The sequence below is a fragment of the Rhinoraja longicauda genome, chromosome 38, assembly GCF_053455715.1.
Source record: "Rhinoraja longicauda isolate Sanriku21f chromosome 38, sRhiLon1.1, whole genome shotgun sequence".
Taxonomy (NCBI): Eukaryota; Metazoa; Chordata; class Chondrichthyes; order Rajiformes; family Arhynchobatidae; genus Rhinoraja; species Rhinoraja longicauda.
In genome coordinates, this window is record NC_135990.1 from 9,174,737 (window position 1) to 9,191,165 (window position 16,429).

General features: G+C 55.6%; 1 protein-coding gene across 1 annotated transcript in view; it reads right to left on the bottom strand.

Annotated features, from left to right (window-relative positions):
• Positions 1 to 530: 530 nt before the first annotated feature.
• Positions 531 to 16,429, bottom strand: part of tp53bp1 (tumor protein p53 binding protein, 1) — a 99,627-nt gene continuing 83,728 nt past the window's right edge. Inside the window, 12 exon segments of the mRNA XM_078429838.1 lie at positions 531 to 1,487; positions 5,308 to 5,453; positions 6,934 to 7,133; positions 8,278 to 8,372; positions 9,384 to 9,617; positions 9,737 to 9,795; positions 10,909 to 11,086; positions 13,835 to 14,019; positions 15,416 to 15,441; positions 15,443 to 15,585; positions 15,588 to 15,635; positions 15,638 to 15,834. Coding sequence (XP_078285964.1) covers positions 1,300 to 1,487; positions 5,308 to 5,453; positions 6,934 to 7,133; positions 8,278 to 8,372; positions 9,384 to 9,617; positions 9,737 to 9,795; positions 10,909 to 11,086; positions 13,835 to 14,019; positions 15,416 to 15,441; positions 15,443 to 15,585; positions 15,588 to 15,635; positions 15,638 to 15,834 — 1,699 coding nt within the window. The 3' untranslated portion in view covers positions 531 to 1,299.

Genomic DNA, 16,429 nt, shown 5'->3' on the forward strand with positions numbered 1-16,429 from the left:
GGGCAAGGCCAAGGGACAAGGCCAAGGGGCAAGGCCAAGGGGCAAGGCCAGGGACAAGGCCAAGGGACAAGGCCAAGGGACAAGGCCAAGGGGCAAGGCCAGGGACAAGGCCAAGGACAAGGGGCAAGGCCAGGGACAAGTCCAAGGGGCAAGGCCAGGGGGCAAGGCCAAGGGGCAAGGCCAGGGACAAGGCCAAGGGGCAAGGCCAGGGACAAGGCCAAGGGGCAAGGCCAAGGGGCAAGGCCAGGGACAAGGCCAAGGGGCAAGGCCAAGGGGCAAGGCCAAGGACAAGGGGCATGGCCAGGGACAAGGCCAAGGGGCATGGCCAAGGGGCAAGGCCAAGGGGCATGGCCAGGGACAAGGCCAAGGACAAGGGGCATGGCCAGGGACAAGGCCAGGCAGTGAGTGGGTGGCACAGGGCTGTGGAAACACTGAAGATGGGACAGCTGGAACCTATAAAACGCAGGCAGTTTATATAAAAAATTAAATAAAAGACTTAAAACCGACAAAAAGGGGCTGCAAACCCAGTTTATTGTTATTTTTTAATAAAAATGAAACCGATAAAACTATGTACATTTTTCATACATGCAGTTACAAACACGCACAGTTAAAAGCTTCTAAAATGTAAAACGACAGTACAGAGAAAGGGAAACGAAGGGGGGGTGAGGAGAGGGGATGGGGAGGGGGGTGAGGAAGGGGGGGAGGAGAGGGGATGGGGGTGAGGAGGGGAGGGGGAGATGGGGTGAGGAGAGGGGATGGGGGTGAGGAAGGGAGGGGGTGAGGAGGGGAGGGAGGAGATGGGATATCGAGGAAGGGGAGCTGGGGGGGATAGGGGGTGAGGAGGAGAGGGAGGGAGGAGATGGGATGGGGAGAGGAGGTGAGGAGGGGAGGGGGTGAGGAGGGGGAGGGAGGAGGGAGGAGATGGGGTGGGGAGAGGGGGTGAGGAAGGCAGGGGGTGAGGAAGGCAGGGGGAGAGGGAGAGGGAGGGAGGAGATGGGATGGGGAGAGGGGGTGAGGAGGGGAGGGGGAGGGAGGAGATGGGATGGGGAGAGGGGGTGAGGAAGGCAGGGGGAGAGGGAGAGGGAGGGAGGAGATGGGATGGGGAGTGGGGGTGAGGAAGGGAGGGGGAGAGGGAGGGAGGAGATGGGATGGGGAGAGGGAGAGGGAGAGGGAGGGAGGAGAGGGGGGTGAGGGAGGGGGGTGAGGAAGGGGGGGAGAGGGAGGGAGGAGATGGGATGGGGAATCGAGGAAGGGGAGCTGGAGGAGGAGGTGGGGGGGGGGGGGAGGGGGGGTTTCCTTTTAGCTGGGCTTGTAGGTGTGTTTGTAGGTGGGGTGGCTGTGCTGAGTGACTCTCTGTCCGGTCACCAGGCTCTGGATGATCCACTCCTGCGAGACCACGGGCACCGACAGGGCCTCCGCGCACTTCAGCAGCGAGGGCGGGCACGAGGGGTCAGTCACCATCACGTCAAAGATTCCCATCGGCACATCTGTGCGCAGAGAGAGAGAGGAAGGTGCCATCAGTAACGCCAGGTGCCCAGTCTCTGCACCCCCCCGCCGCACAGTGTCCCTCCGGCTCAGGACGTCCCAAGATGGGATATCACCCACCCAGCCACACGTGCCAAACCCCAACCCCCTCTGCTGCAAGGAAGGGTCGAGGCTGGGTACAAGACAAGGTAGAGGGAGCGTCACTCTCTGTCAAAGATCAGAAGTGATCGGAAGGCAAAACAAGACCAGTCCTCTTTGCTTCTCTCCATCTCTAAATCCTTTCCGCAGTTACATCCAGCAGCCTCTACGACCACATTTTCAACACAGACTCTCTTGGGCAGCTTGCAGTGCAAGAAAATAAATAAATAAATAAATAAATGGGAGCTCGTCCATATTTGTAAGCTATTAATAATGGTGGGGTTCTTGGTGATTTTTGTAATCTCTTGTAAACCAATGTAAGGCAGGTACCTCAACTCATCTGGGAGAATGTCATGGGACTCCACACTTAATAAGATGGAGAACCATTCTTAACCATTTTTAAGAAAGATGGGAGAGAGAAAACGGGAAATTATAGACCAGTTAGTCTGACATCAGTGGTGGGGAAGATGCTGGAGTCAATTATAAAAGACGAAATTGCGGAGCATTTGGATCGCAGTAACAGGATCGTTCCAAGTCAGCATGGATTTACGAAGGGAAAATCATGCTTGACTAATCTTCTGGAATTCTTCGAGGATGTAACTAGGAAAATTGACGGGGGAGAGCCGGTGGATGTGGTGTACCTTGACTTTCAGAAAGCCTTTGACAAGGTTCCACATAGGAGATTAGTGGGTAAAATTAAGGCACATAGGTTACTGACATGGATAGAAAATTGGTTGACAGAAAGAAAGCAAAGAGTGGGGATAAATGGGTCCCTTTCAGAATGGCAGGCAGTAACTAGTGGGGTACCGCAAGGCTCGGTGCTGGGACCGCAGCTATTTACAATATGCATTAATGACTTGGATGAAGGGATTAAAAGTACCATTAGCAAATTTGCCGATGATACAAAGCTGGGTGGCAGTGTGAACTGTGAGGAAGATGCTATGAGGTTGCAGGGTGACTTGGACAGGTTGTGTGAGTGGGCGGATGCATGGCAGATGCAGTTTAATGTGGATAAGTGTGAGGTTATCCACTTTGGTGGTAAGAATAGGAAGGCAGAGCATTATCTGAATGGTGTCAAGTTAGTGATCTGGGTGTCCTAGTGCATCAGTCACTGAAAGGAAGCATGCAGGTACAGCAGGCAGTGAAGAAAGCCAATGAAATGTTGGCCTTCATAACAAGAGGAGTTGAGTATAGGAGCAAAGAGGTCCTTCTGCACTTGTACAGGGCCCTAGTGAGACCTCACCTGGAGTACTGTGTGCAGTTTTGGTCTCCAAATTTGAGGAAGGATATTCTTGCTATTGAGGGTGTGCAGCGTAGGTTTACTAGGTTAATTCCCGGAATGGCGGGACTGTCATATGTTGAAAGACTGGAGCGACTAGGCTTGTATACACTGGAATTTAGAAGGATGAGAGGAGATCTTATCGAAACGTATAAGATTATTAAGGGGTTGGACACGTTAGAGGCAGGAAACATGTTCCCAATGTTGGGGGAGTCCAGAACAAGGGGCCACAGTTTAAGAATAAGGGGTAGGCCATTTAGAACTGAGATGAGGAAAAACTTTTTCAGTCAGAGAGTTGTAAATCTGTGGAATTCTCTGCCTCAGAAGTCAGTGGAGGCCAATTCTCTGAATGCATTCAAGAGAGAGCTAGATAGAGCTCTTAAGGATAGCGGAGTCAGGGGAGAAGGCAGGAACGGGTTTCTGATTGAGAGTGATCAGCCATGATCACATTGAATGGTGGTGCTGGCTCGAAGGGCCGAATGGCCTCCTCCTGCACCTATTGTCTATTGCTTGATCTGGGTAAGTTGAGCTGAGAGGAAATAGAGTTTAAGGTTAAGCACCACTCGGTTACAGGTGCCAAACCTCAACCCCTTCAGTTACAAGGACAGGTAGACAAGCACAGGTTAGAGGCAGCTTCACTCTCTGTCAAAGGTCAGAAGTGACAGGAATAGAATTAGGCCATTCGGCCCATCATGTCTACTCCGCCATTCAATCATGGCTGATCTATCTCTCCCTCTTAACCCCATTCCCCAATTCTGAAGAAGGGTCTCGACCCGAAACGTCATCCATTCCTTCTCTCCTGAGATGCTGCCTGACCTACTGAGTTACTCCAGCATCTTGTGAAATAAATACCATTCTCCTGCCTTCTCCCCATAACCTGTGACTAACCCGTACTAATCAAGAATCTCGGCCTTAAAAATATCCACTGACTTGGCCTCCACAGAAGTGGCAAAGAATTCCACAGGTTCACCACCCTTTGACTAAAGAAATTTCTCCTCATCTCCTTCCTAAAAGAACGTCCTTTAATTCTAAGGCATCCTAGGATTCGAATCCTAGACTCTCCCACTAGTGGAAACACCCTCTCCACATTTAAGGTACCCATTAAGGTACAGTGAAATCTGAGTTAATTGGTGCACATGTTACAAGAAAACTGACCCTGAAACCTTGAACTTTGGGCCCCATTTCTGAGGAAGGATGTGCTGGCTCTGGAGAGGGTCCAGAGGAGGTTTACGCGAACGATCCCAGGAATGAGTGGGTTAACGTACGATGAGCGTTTGTCAGCACTGGGCCTGTACTCGCTGGAGTTTAGAAGAATGCTCACAATGAGAATCTATGCGATTAGCTGATATAGTTCATTAGAGATATTGATATTTTGTTGTAGATAGTTGAGATGGTTTCTTTTGTTGTTGCCTTAGCTAATATAAAATGGATGCTTATTGTCAGTAGAAAGCAGTAAGATGGATGCTTGTGGCAGAAATGTTATCCTTGGGAATGGAACGTGTTTGTCCCTCTAGGAGTGATAGGGAGTAGACAGAGGAGTACAGGGGTCTTGTTCTTAAATTACTCCCCTACTCCCTTCTCTGACTGTGTGAGCCATGTGTATTAAAACAGTAGAGCAAGCTCGTGCAGCTGCGAGATTGCTCGTATACAAGAGATAAAGAAAGTTTCTTTCTTAATAACAACTCCTTACATGGGTGCGTGTGAAAGTAGGAAAAGTTTTGAATCCACTCGAGGTAAATTGATGCGTTTCCCCGAAAGCAAGTGACTTATATTAATGGTTTCACAAAATGCTGGACTAACTCAGCAGGTCAGGCAGCATCTCAGGAGAAGGAATGGGTGACGTTTCGGGTCGAGACCCTTCTTCAGTCTGAGAGTTGTGAATTTGTGGAATTCTCTGCCACAGAGGGCAGTGGAGGCCAATTCACTGGATGAATTTAAAAGAGAGAGTTGGATAGAGCTCGAGGGGCTAGTGGAATCAAGGGATATGGGGAGAAGGCAGGCACGGGGTACTGATTGTGGATGGTCAGCCATGATCACAATGAATGGCGGTGCTGGCTCGAAGGGCCAAATGGCCTCCTCCTGCACCTATTTTCTGTTTCTAGAGGAAGTCGGAGATTAAAACATTTTGTGGGAGATGGGGATGATTTGGGAAAGGTGCTTAAACTACCAGAGCAGAGGTGGAACGACCAAGGTGTCTGGTTCTCGTGTTCTTATGTTTCTATGTCTTGTTATTTTGTGTTTGCACAGTTATCTTTGATAGATTTGTGTGATTCAGGTACAGTTTGGGTTTACGCATTTGCCCGAGTGCCTGCTGTAGAAGAGAGATTTTCAACGAGCGTTTCCCCCACCCCAGGGTCTCTCCCCCACCCCCCCCCCCCCCAACCCCAGGGTCCCCCCTCTCTCACCCTTGTTGTGCGTGCCGGGGTTGTGCTGCCTCACCGACGTCGCCCCGCCCATCATGAGAATCTCGGGCCACAGGCTGAGGAAGGTCTCTTGTTTGTCGGACACCAGCAGCAGCTTCATGTTCTTGAACGGGCTCGTCCGCGGGTGCCTGGGGGAAGAGGGGGGGGGGAGAGACACAGGGGGAGAGAGAGACACAGGGGGAGAGAGAGAGAGAGGGGGGGGAGAGAGAGACACAGGGTGAGAGAGAGACACAGGGGGAGAGAGAGGGAGAGGGGGGGGAGAGAGAGACACAGGGGGAGAGAGAGACACAGGGGGAGAGAGAGGGAGAGAGAGAGAGAGAGAGAGAGAGAGAATGGGGGGGAGAGAGAGAGAGAGAGAGAGAGAGAGGGGGAGAGAGAGAGAGAGAGGGGGAGAGAGAGAGAGAGGGAGAGAGAAAGAGGGAGAGAGACAGGGGAGAGAGACACAGGGGAGAGAGACACAGGGGAGAGAGACACAGGGGAGAGAGACACAGGGGAGAGAGACACAGGGGAGAGAGACACAGGGGAGAGAGACACAGGGGAGAGAGAAAGAGAGTCAGGGGGAGAGAGAAAGCGAGAGAGAGAGAGAGAGAGAGATAAAAGGAGGGAGAGAGAGAGACGGGGAGAGTCACAGGGGCGAGAGACAGACACAGGGGGAGAGGGACACGGGGGAGAGAGACACGGGGGGAGGGAGAGAGAGAGAGAGAGAGAGAGAGAGGGAGACACAGGGGGGGAGAGAGAGACACGGGGGGAGAGAGACACACACACACAGGGGGAGAGAGAGACAGGGACAGAGAGAGAGAGACGGGGAGAGAGGGCGAATAGGAGAGGGGAGTAGGTGGGAGGGAGAGAGAGGGGAGAGGAAGGGAGGGAGGGGAGAGGGAGAGAGGGAAAAGTCAATTTGGGGGGAGAGTGGGTGCATGAGGAAGCAGGGGGGGGAATCAGTAGCAGAGATCGACAGGTTCAGTGTAATTGAGGTTCTGATCCAGGTTTGTGGTCAGGCGGGGAGGGGGGAAGAGCGAAGGGGTGTGAGGGACAGTGTGAGGGGGGGGGGGGGTGGGCAGTGTGAGGGGGGGGCAGGGTCGGGTGGGGCAGTGTGAGGGGGAGGGGCAGGGTCAGGTGGGGCAGTGTGAGGGGGGGGGAGGATGCCCGGGGGAGGGGCAGTGTGAGGGGGGAGGGGCAGGGTTGGGTGGGCAGTGTGAGGGGGGGGGGGGGAAGAGGTTGCCCGGGTGGGGCAGTGTGAGGGGGAGGGCAGTGTGAGGGGGGGGCAGTGTGTGAGGGGGTGGGGCAGGGTCGGGTGGGGCAGTGTGAGGGGGAGGGTCAGGGTCAGGTGGGGCAGTGTGAGGGGGAGGGGCAAGGTCGGGTGGGGCAGTGTGAGGGGGAGGGGCAGGGTCGAGTGGGGCAGTGTGAGGGGGAGGGGCAGGGTCGGGTGGGCAGGGTCGGGTGGGTAGTGTGAGGGGAGGGGCAGGGTCGGGTGGGGCAGTGTGGGGGGTGGGCAGTGTGAGGGGGAGGGGCAGGGTCGGGTGGGGCAGGGTCGGGTGGGGCAGGGTCGGGTGGGCAGTGTGAGGGGGAGGGGCAGGGTCGGGGGGGCAGTGTGAGGGGTTGTCTCACCACTCCAGGATGCGGTCTGCCTCCACACTGTAGCCAGCGGGCAGCATGTAGTTGTTGTAGGGCTGCAGCTGGTTGGAGAGGCAGCTGTCACGGACCCAGAGGTTGGACACGCACGGCACCCCACTGGCAATGCAGAGGAAGTACTTCTTGGTTCGGCAGTGCTGGTCTGCGATCAGCACGCACTGGTAGGCAGCCTTGCACTGAAACACAACAAGCAACACCTTCTAGATCAGCTCCCTGCCCTCACTCACCAGAACTCGGCGCGGTGGCGCAGCGGTAGAGTTGCCGCCTTACAGCGAACGCAGCGCCTGAGACCCGGGTTCCCTCCCAACTACGGGCGCCGTCTGTACGGAGTTTGTACGTTCTCCCCGTGGGTTTTCTCCGAGATCTTCGGTTTCCTCCCACACTCCAAAGACGTACAGGTTTGTAGGTTAATTGGCTCGGTAAAATGTAAAAATTGTCCCTAATACGTGTAGGATAGTGTTAGTGTGCGGGGATCGCTGGGCAGTGCGGACCCGGTGGGCCGAAGGGCCTGTTTCCGCGCTGTATCTCTAAAATGTTCAGGGACACATTTTTCAACAGAGCTAGATAGAGCTCTTAAGGATAGCGGAGTCAGGGGGTATGGGGAGAAGGCAGGAACGGGGTACTGATTGAGAATGATCAACCATGATCACATTGAATGGTGGTGCTGGCTCAAAGGGCCGAATGGCCTAATCCTCCACCTATTTTTCTATTTGTGCCATCCAAGGGGAGCAAATGAAGCTTGAGTTTAATTCACCATCTTAAGTCAGAGGGTGGTGAATCTGTGGGATTCTTTGCCACAGAAGGCCGTGGGGGCCAAGCCAGTGGATATTTTTAAGCCAGAGACAGATAGATTCTTGATCAGTGCGGGTGTCAGGGGTTATGGGGAGAAGGCAGGAGAATGGGGTTAGGAGGGAGAGATAGATCAGCCATGATTGAATGGCAGAGTAGACTTGATGGGCCGAATGGCCTAATTCTGCTCCTCTCACTTTTAAGAACCTGTCAAAATAGTTCTTAATATTTCTGAAGAAGGGTCTCGGCCCGAAACGTCACCCATTCCTTCTCTCCTGAGATGCTGCCTGTCCCGCTGAGTTACTCCAGCATTTTGTGAATAAATACCTTCGATTTGTACCAGCATCTGCAGTTATTTTCTTACACAAAATATTTGTTAAGCGCTAATGGTAGTATCTACCTCAACTACCTCCTTCCATACGCCCACCACCCTCTGTGGAACAATGGGCTCCGATTCAATCTATCCCCCCTCACCTTAAACCCATGTCCTACGGGCTCTCGATTCCCCTGCTCTGGGCAAGAGGGTCTCACCTGGGCTTCGTTGAAATCATGTAGGATGTATCCCCCTCCAGCTCGGAGCTGGGCCTCAGTGTACTGCTTGTTGTAGGCCGCGGTCTCTACGTACTCTGGGGGCAAAACACAGGCACAGTCACTTCCACCACGGGGCAGTGCAGGGGGCAGGGGTTACCGGGGGGGGGCAGGGGTTACGGGGGGAAGGCAGGAGAACGGGGTTAGGAGGGAACAAGAGACCAGCCGCGATCTACAGTCTGGAGGAGGGGGAGATTGTGGAGAGGGATGTGGGAGGGGGGGATGTTGGAGGAGGGGAGGAAGGTAGAGTTTGTGGGAGTGGGGAGGAGGGAGTTGGGGAGGGGGGATGGGGGTCGGGACGTGGGGAGATTGGGGAATGGGGGGGGAGGAAGATGTCGTTTGTGGGAGTGGGCAGTGGCGAGTCAGTCAGGGGGAGGTGGTAGAGGGGGAGTGGGGATAGGTGAAGTAGAAGGGGGAAGTGGGGAGTAGGGGATAGTGGAGGGAGGGAGGTAGAGTCGATGGTGGTGTGGTGTGTGGGGGGGATGGGGAGGGGGTGTGGGATGGGGAGGGGGGGAAGGTGGAGTTTGTGGGGTGTGGATGGGGGTGTGGGGCGGGAGTGGGGGTGGTGGAGTGGGAGGGGGGAGTGGGAGTGGGGATGGGGATGGGGGGTGGGGAGGGGGAGTGGGATTGGGGAGGGGAGTGGGAGGGGGGAGTGGGAGTGGGGATGGGGATGGGGGGGTGGGGAGGGGAGTGGGGAGGGGGAGTGGGGGTGGGGAGGGGGAGTGGGATTGGGGAGGGGAGTGGGGAGGGGGAGTGGGGGTGTGGGGCGGGAGTGGGGGTGGGGAGGGGGAGTGGGAGTGGGGATGGGGATGGGGGGTGGGGAGGGGGAGTGGGATTGGGGAGGGGAGTGGGGAGGGGGAGTGGGGGTGTGGGGCGGGAGTGGGGGTGGGGATGGGGGGTGGGGAGGGGGAGTGGGATTGGGGAGGGGAGTGGGGAGGGGGGGTGGGGAGGGGGAGTGGGAGTGGGGGTAGGGAGGGGGAGTGGGATTGGGGAGGGGGGAGTGGGGGAGGGGGAGTGGGGAGTTTGTGGGGGTGGGGGTCTTCACTCACCCTCGTCCTCGGTGCTGCCGGAGGTGCCGTGTGGCACGGGTGGCTTGTTGCTCTGCCGGTCGGTCTGCGTGGCCGCGGTGAGGATGAAGGCGTACCCCACGAAGAGGGTGGGGTTTTTGGGGATGGGTCCGTGCTGGCTCTCCAGCGACGGCTCCAGGACCCCACAGCCCCCCTCCCCCTCCTGCTCCCTCTCCCTCTCTGGGGGGCTGGCTATCACGCCCGGCTTGCAGATGCCTGCAACACGCAACGACACGGATCACACACGCCCAGCGCACGCAACAACGTGGATCAGACATGCCCAGAACATGCAATAACACGGATCAGACACGCCCAGCGCATGTAATAACATGGACCAGACATGCAGTGCACGCAATAACACATAACACGGATCAGACACGCCCACAGCATGGATCTTTCACACCCACAACATGCAACAACATGGATCAGACACGCTTACAACATGGAACCCAGATCGGATACTCCCCGTGTCCACAACACGGAACTGACACGCCCACACCACGGATCCAAACGCGCATCAGACCCCCACCCAGAACCGGACCTCACCCGGCGCGCACACGCCCCCCCCACGCCGCTCCCCCACCCCCACCCCCCAGCATTCCAGCCGCCTCTCCCCCCACGCCCCTCCCCCTCCCCCACCATTCCAGCCCCCCCCACCCTCACGTATTCCAGCCCCCTCTCCACGTGGGAACGAGCTCCACATTCCCACTGCACCCCGATTCCAATCCGCCATCTATTCAGGGCGGCGCGGTGGCGCAGCGGGTGGAGCTGCTGCCTCACAGCGCCGGAGACCCGGGTTTGATCCCGGCCTCGGGCGCTGTCTGTGCGGAGTTTGCACGTTCTCCCCGTGACCTGCGTGGGTTTTCTCTGGGCGCTCCGGTTTCCTCCCACATCCCAAAGACGTGCGGGTTTGTAGGTTAATTGCCCCTGGTGTGCAGGGAGTGGATGAGAAAGTGGGATAGCATAGAGCTAGTGTGAATGGCCAATCGATGGTCGGCGTGGACTCAGCGGGCCGACTGGGCAGTTTCCCAGCTGTATCTTTCAATAGACAATAGGTGCAGTAGGAGGCCATTCGGCCCTTCGAGCCAGCACCGCCATTCAATGTGATCATGGCTGATTCATTCTCAATCAGTACCCCGTTCCTGCCTTCTCCCCATACCCCCTGACTCCGCTATCCTTAAGAGCTCTATCCAGCTCTCTCTTGAATGCATTCAGAGAATTGGCCTCCACTGCCCTCTGAGGCAGAGAATTCCACAGATTCACAACTCTCTGACTGAAAAGGTTTTTCCTCATCTCGTTCTAAATGGCCTACCCCTTATTCTTAAAGTGTCAGTGTATCTATGTGCCTACGTGCCCACGTGTCTACGTGCCAGTATGTCAGTGTGTCTATGTGCAGTGTGTCTATGTATCAGTGTGTCAGTGTGCCTACGTGCCTATCTGCCCACGTGTCAACATGCCTACGTATCTCTAAACTCCACCAGACCCGGCCTGCAGTGCCGGAAGTTACCGGATTTGCCGGAGGCCCGGCTTGCGGCCGCGCTTTGCCGGAGACCGTTCCTCGTCAGAGCTGAGCAGCTTCCTCTTCCCGACAGGGTGGGGGTCCGGGGGGCTGTCCGCTGGTTTGCGGGTGGGGGTGTTGGGCCCAGAGTTGCCCCTCCTCTTCCTCTTCCCTTCCACCAGGTTATCTGCATGGGGGGGGGGGGGGGGAGGGGGGGGTGGGAGGGGGGCAACACCGACAAAGAAGTGAAGAGGTTGAACGTTTTTTTGCCCCGCCATTCTATCACAGCAGCCATGTGAGAGAGGTAACAAAATGACGGGGGAAAGAGCAAGCACTTTCACGAGGCGTACAGATGTGCAGCACTTTGGTCAACGTGGGTTGTTTTTAAATGTGCTATACAAATAAAATTGACTTGACTTGACTTAAACATTGGAGCATTTACGCACAAGATCACCACTTTCAAGCCTCTTTTAATGCATTTCAAAGTTACAAAATAATGTGAATATGTCACTGTACACGAATAACATACTGAAGCAAATTCGCATGCTAATTGATAATCAGCCCAAAAAGGTGGTAATTGGCTTTTCTGCTGCGTCTTATATTTTAATCCCGTCTTGATTCATTTTAGTTATTTAATCTTTGCGCTTAGATTTAATATTTACTCATTACAGTTCCATTTTCTGGCACTCTTGGTTCCAGGGCTTTGCTGGTCTATCCAGCCGGCCACGGAAGTCGCTCGGCGAGGGGGATCGACGTGCCGGCTCCAGCTGGGCTGGAGTTCCAGAGTCCCGGCCGCAGGTTGCAAATTCAACCCACCGATCGGCGGCCGTGGAAGTCCCGATGAGGTCGAGATTGGCCGCCTTGCCCAGCCGAGGAGCCACATTTTCGGGGAGACTTCCAGGCCCGGGGGGGGGGGGGGGGGGGGGATTTTTCACGGAACCTTCTAGCGACATGGCAGATGCAGTTTAATGTAGATAAGTGTGAGGTTATTCACTTTGGAAGTAAGAATAGAAAGGCAGATTATTATCTGAATGGTGTCAAGTTAGGAAGAGGGAATGTTCAACGAGATCTGGGTGTCCTAGTGCATCAGTCACTGAAAGGAAGCATGCAGGTACAGCAGGCAGTGAAGAAAGCCAATGGAATGTTGGCCTTTATAACAAGAGGAGTTGAGTATAGGAGCAAAGAGGTCCTTCTACAGTTGTACCGGGCCCTGGTGAGACCGCACCTAGAGTACTGTGTGCAGTTTTGGTCTCCAAATTTGAGGAAGGACATTCTTGCTATTGAGGGCGTGCAGCGTAGGTTCACTAGGTTAATTCCCGGGAATGGCGGGACTGTCGTACGTTGAAAGGCTGGAGCAATTAGGCTTGTATACACTGGAATTTAGAAGGATGAGGGGGGATCTTATTGAAACATATAAGATAATTAGGGGATTGGACACATTAGAGGCAGGAAACATGTTCCCAATGTTGGGGGAGTCCAGAACAAGGGGCCACAGTTTAAGAATAAGGGGTAGGCCATTGAGAACGGAGATGAGGAAGAACTTTTTCAGTCAGAGAGTGGTGAAGGTGTGGAATTCTCTGCCTCAGAAGGCAGTGGTGGCAAGTTCGTTGGATGCTTTCAAGAGAGAGCTGGATAGAGCTCTTAAGGATAGCGGAGTGAGGGGGTATGGGAGAAGGCAGGAACGGGGTACTGATTGAGAATGATCAGCCATGATCGCATTGAATGGCGGTGCTGGCTCGAAGGGCTGAATGGCCTCCTCCATGCACCTATTGTCTATTGACCTCGAGCGGAACCCTAGTGTTCATTACAAGTCTACACAAGTCGCTCCGATTTCTCCACTGGTAAACGCGATCTTGGCACAGTGAAAAAACGCGGAAATCACGCAAAAAGGATTTTTAAAACGCGGAAATCCACGGAAAATTCGCATGCCTGATCACAGTGAGGATTGCGGAGAAGTCACTCTGGTGGATGTTCATGTTAAAATGTATTTTGTGTGTCCTGTTGCTTTTTATTGTCGTGACTGTACAGCAAATGACATTCACCGTATTGTGCAAAACACACTTGGCTAATAAAGTATAATTGTGATTGAGGTTCTATCCTATCTAAAGTCCCAATCCACCATTACCACCAGCCGGGCAAACACACTCACATCACCAACAACGTACCGCACTGACCTTCCTGTCCTGGGCCTCCTCCATTGTCAGAGTGAGGCCCAGCGCAAATTGGAGGAACGGCACCTCGTTTTTCGCTTGGGTAGTTTACACCCCAGCGGTATGAACGGTGACCTCTCGAACTAGAAACGGTCCCCGAACCCGGAGCTCTGGAGGTGTGTGTTATCACATTTCTATACTTCTTGCCCGATGGGGGGTGGGGAGTGGATAGGGGATTGGGGAGAGGGGGGTGGAGAGTGGGGAGGTGAGTTGGGAGAGGTGGGGGAGAGAGCGGAGGGGAGGGGGGGGTAGGCAAGTGGGGAGAGGGGGTGGGTTGGGAAGTGGGGAGAGAGCTGGGAGGGGGGTCAGGTAGGGGGAGTGGGGAGTGGTGGGGAGGGGATGGAGAGAGGGGGTGGGGAGAGGTGAAGGAGAGAGCGGGGGGGGTGTGGGGGAGAGGGGGTGGGAGGGGGAGTGGGTAGGGGGTGAGGAGAGAGAGCAGGGGGGGATGGAGAGAGGGTGTGTATAGGGGAGTGGGTAGGGGAGAGAGGGGGAGGGGATGGAGAGAGGGGGGTAGAGGTGGGGGGCTGGGGAGAGGTGGGGGAGATAGGGGAGGGGGTGGAGAGAGGGTGGGGTAGGGGGGTGGGGAAGAGAGGGGAAGGGGTGGGGAAGAGAGGGGAGGGGGGTGGATTGTGGTGTGGGAGAGAGGGGAGGGGGTGGATGGTGGTGGGGAGAGGAGGGGGGGTGGATGGTGGTGGGGAGAGAGCGGGGAGAGGTTTGCCACTTACCCAGGCTGATGTCGGCAGCCATGGCCACTGGGGTGTTGGGCTCGCCAGGGTCGAGGCCGAACTGTTCCCTCAGCCGGTTGCCCTGCTCCAGCGAGAGGATGACAGACATCCGCTTGTACCACTTCTGCACGCCGTCCTTCTCGATGCAGTAGAAGAACTCGTCAGGCTCCTTCCGATGGCCCGGACTATCCCTGCGGTGACACACGGGGAGGGAGGGGGGCTTGTAAATGCAGCAACAGCCAAGACCCTACAGAATGGAGTGGGGGATGGAGTTCCAAACCCCACCCTCTCACCCACCCCACCCCACTGCCATAAACCATCACCCTCCACCTTCTGACCCAACCAGCACCCACTCCCTGCCCTAAACTGTCACCCACCCACCCCCTAGTAAACCTACACTGCACGCCCTCAATAGCAAGAATATCCTTCCTCAAATTTGGAGACCCCTTATTCTTAAACTTGGGCCCCTGGTTCTGGACTCCCCCAACATTGGGAACATGTTTCCTGCCTCTAATGTGTCCAATCCCCTAATTATCTCATATGTTTCAATAAGATCCCCCCTCATCCTTCTAAATTCCAGTGTATACAAGCCTAATTGTTCCAGCCTTTCAACATACGACAGTCCCGCCATTCCGGAAATTAACCTAGTGAACCTACGCTGGCACACCCTCAATAGCAAGAATATCTTTCCTCAAATTTGGAGACCAAAACTGCACACAGTACTCCAGGTGCGGTCTCACTAGGGCCCTGTACAACTGCAGAAGGACCTCTTTGCTCCTGTACTCAACTCCTCTTGTTATGAAGGCCAACATTCCATTGGCTTTCTTCACTGCCTGCTGTACCTGCATGCTTCCTTTCAGTGGTCTCCCAAATTTGAGGAAGGATATCTTGCTATTGAGGGCATGCAGCGTAGGTTTACTAGGTTAATTCCGGAATGGCGGGACTGTCATATATTGAAAGACTGGAGCGACTAGGCTTGTATTAACTGGAATTTAGAAGGATGAGAGATCCTATCGAAACGTATAAAATTATTAAGGGTTTGGACACGTTAGAGGAAGGAAACATGTTTCCAATGTTGGGGGAGTCCAGAACAAGGTGCCACAGTTTAAGAATAAGGGGTGGGCCATTTAGAACTGAGATGAGGAAAGCTTTTTCAGTCAGAGAGTTGTGAATCTGTGGAATTCTCTGCCTCAGAGGCAGTGGAGGCCAATTCTCTGAATACATTCAAGAGAGAGCTGGATAGAGCTCTTAAGGATAGCGGAGTCAGGGGGTATGGGGAGAAGGCAGGAACGGGGTACTGATTGAGAATGATCAGCCATGATCACATTGAATGGCGGTGCGTACAGGCTCGAAGGGCCGAATGGCCTCCTCCTGCACCTATTGTCTGTTGTGATCGGGCCATGATCACATTGAATGGCGGTGCGTACAGGCTCAAAGGGCTGAATGGCCTCCTACTGCACCTATTGTTCTATTGTCCATTGTGATCAGGCATGATCATAATGAATGGCGGTGCGTACAGGCTCAAAGAGCTGAATGGCCTCCTCCTGCCATGTTTCTATGTTAATTGAACGTTCGCCTCACGTACCTGCGCTGAAGTACTCATCGTCGGAGGAGCGCGGTGACCTCGGTCTGCACGGGGATGGGGTCACACAGCAGGATGTCCTTCCCCGGCACCTCACACTCGTACTCATCGTCGAACAGGACCTTGTACTTCCCGTCGCCCACGTCCCTGGTGATGGTTCCGGAGTAGAGTACCCGTTGGAGGACCACTTGGCCACCACACGCAGCCCCACGAAGCTGCTGGCCACGGGCGCGGGGGCCCGGGGGTCCGGCTCCAGGGGAGGCCCCACCTTGGGCGAAGCCGGGCGCGGGGAGGGGGCCGCGCCGGGGTTGCGGTCGGGCGGGCGGGCGGCGATGCGGGTGAAGCGGGGTCCTCGTCTGGGGAGGGGGTGGTGGAGCAATCGTCAGTGCGGGCACGTGGGATGGGGGGCATCATCTCCCTGGGGGGGGGGAGGAGAGAGGGAAGAGAAGGAGGGGGAGTGGGGAGAGATGGGGGAAGGAAGGGGGAGATGGGGGATAGGAAGGGGGAGAGAGAGGAGGGAGGGGGAAGGAGAGATAGAGGGAGGGGGAGAGGGAGGAAGGGAGAGAGGGTGGAGAGAGAGAGAAGAGAAGGAGGGGAGAGGGGGGAAGGGGAGTGGGGGAAGGAAGGGGGAGAGGGAGGAAGGATGGGGAAGGGAGGAGGAAGGATGGGGAAGGGAGGAGGAAGGATGGGGGAAGGGAGGGGGAGGAGGGAGGGAGGGAGGGGAGGAAGGGAGGGGGAGAGAGAGTAGGGGGGGGGAGAGAGAGGAGAGGAGGGGGAGAATGGGGAAGGAAGGGGGAGAGAGAGGGAGGGAGGGAAGAAGGGGAGGGAGAGAAGGGAGGGAGAGGAAAGAGGGAGGAGAGAAGGGGGGAGAGAAGGGGGGGAGAGAATGGGGGGGAGAGAAGGGGGGGGGGAGAGAAGGGGGGGAGAGAGGGGGGGAGAGAAGGAGGGAGGGAAGGAAGGAGGAGGGGAAGGAGGGAGGGAGGGAGGGAGAAGAGGGAGGGAGAGAGAGAAGG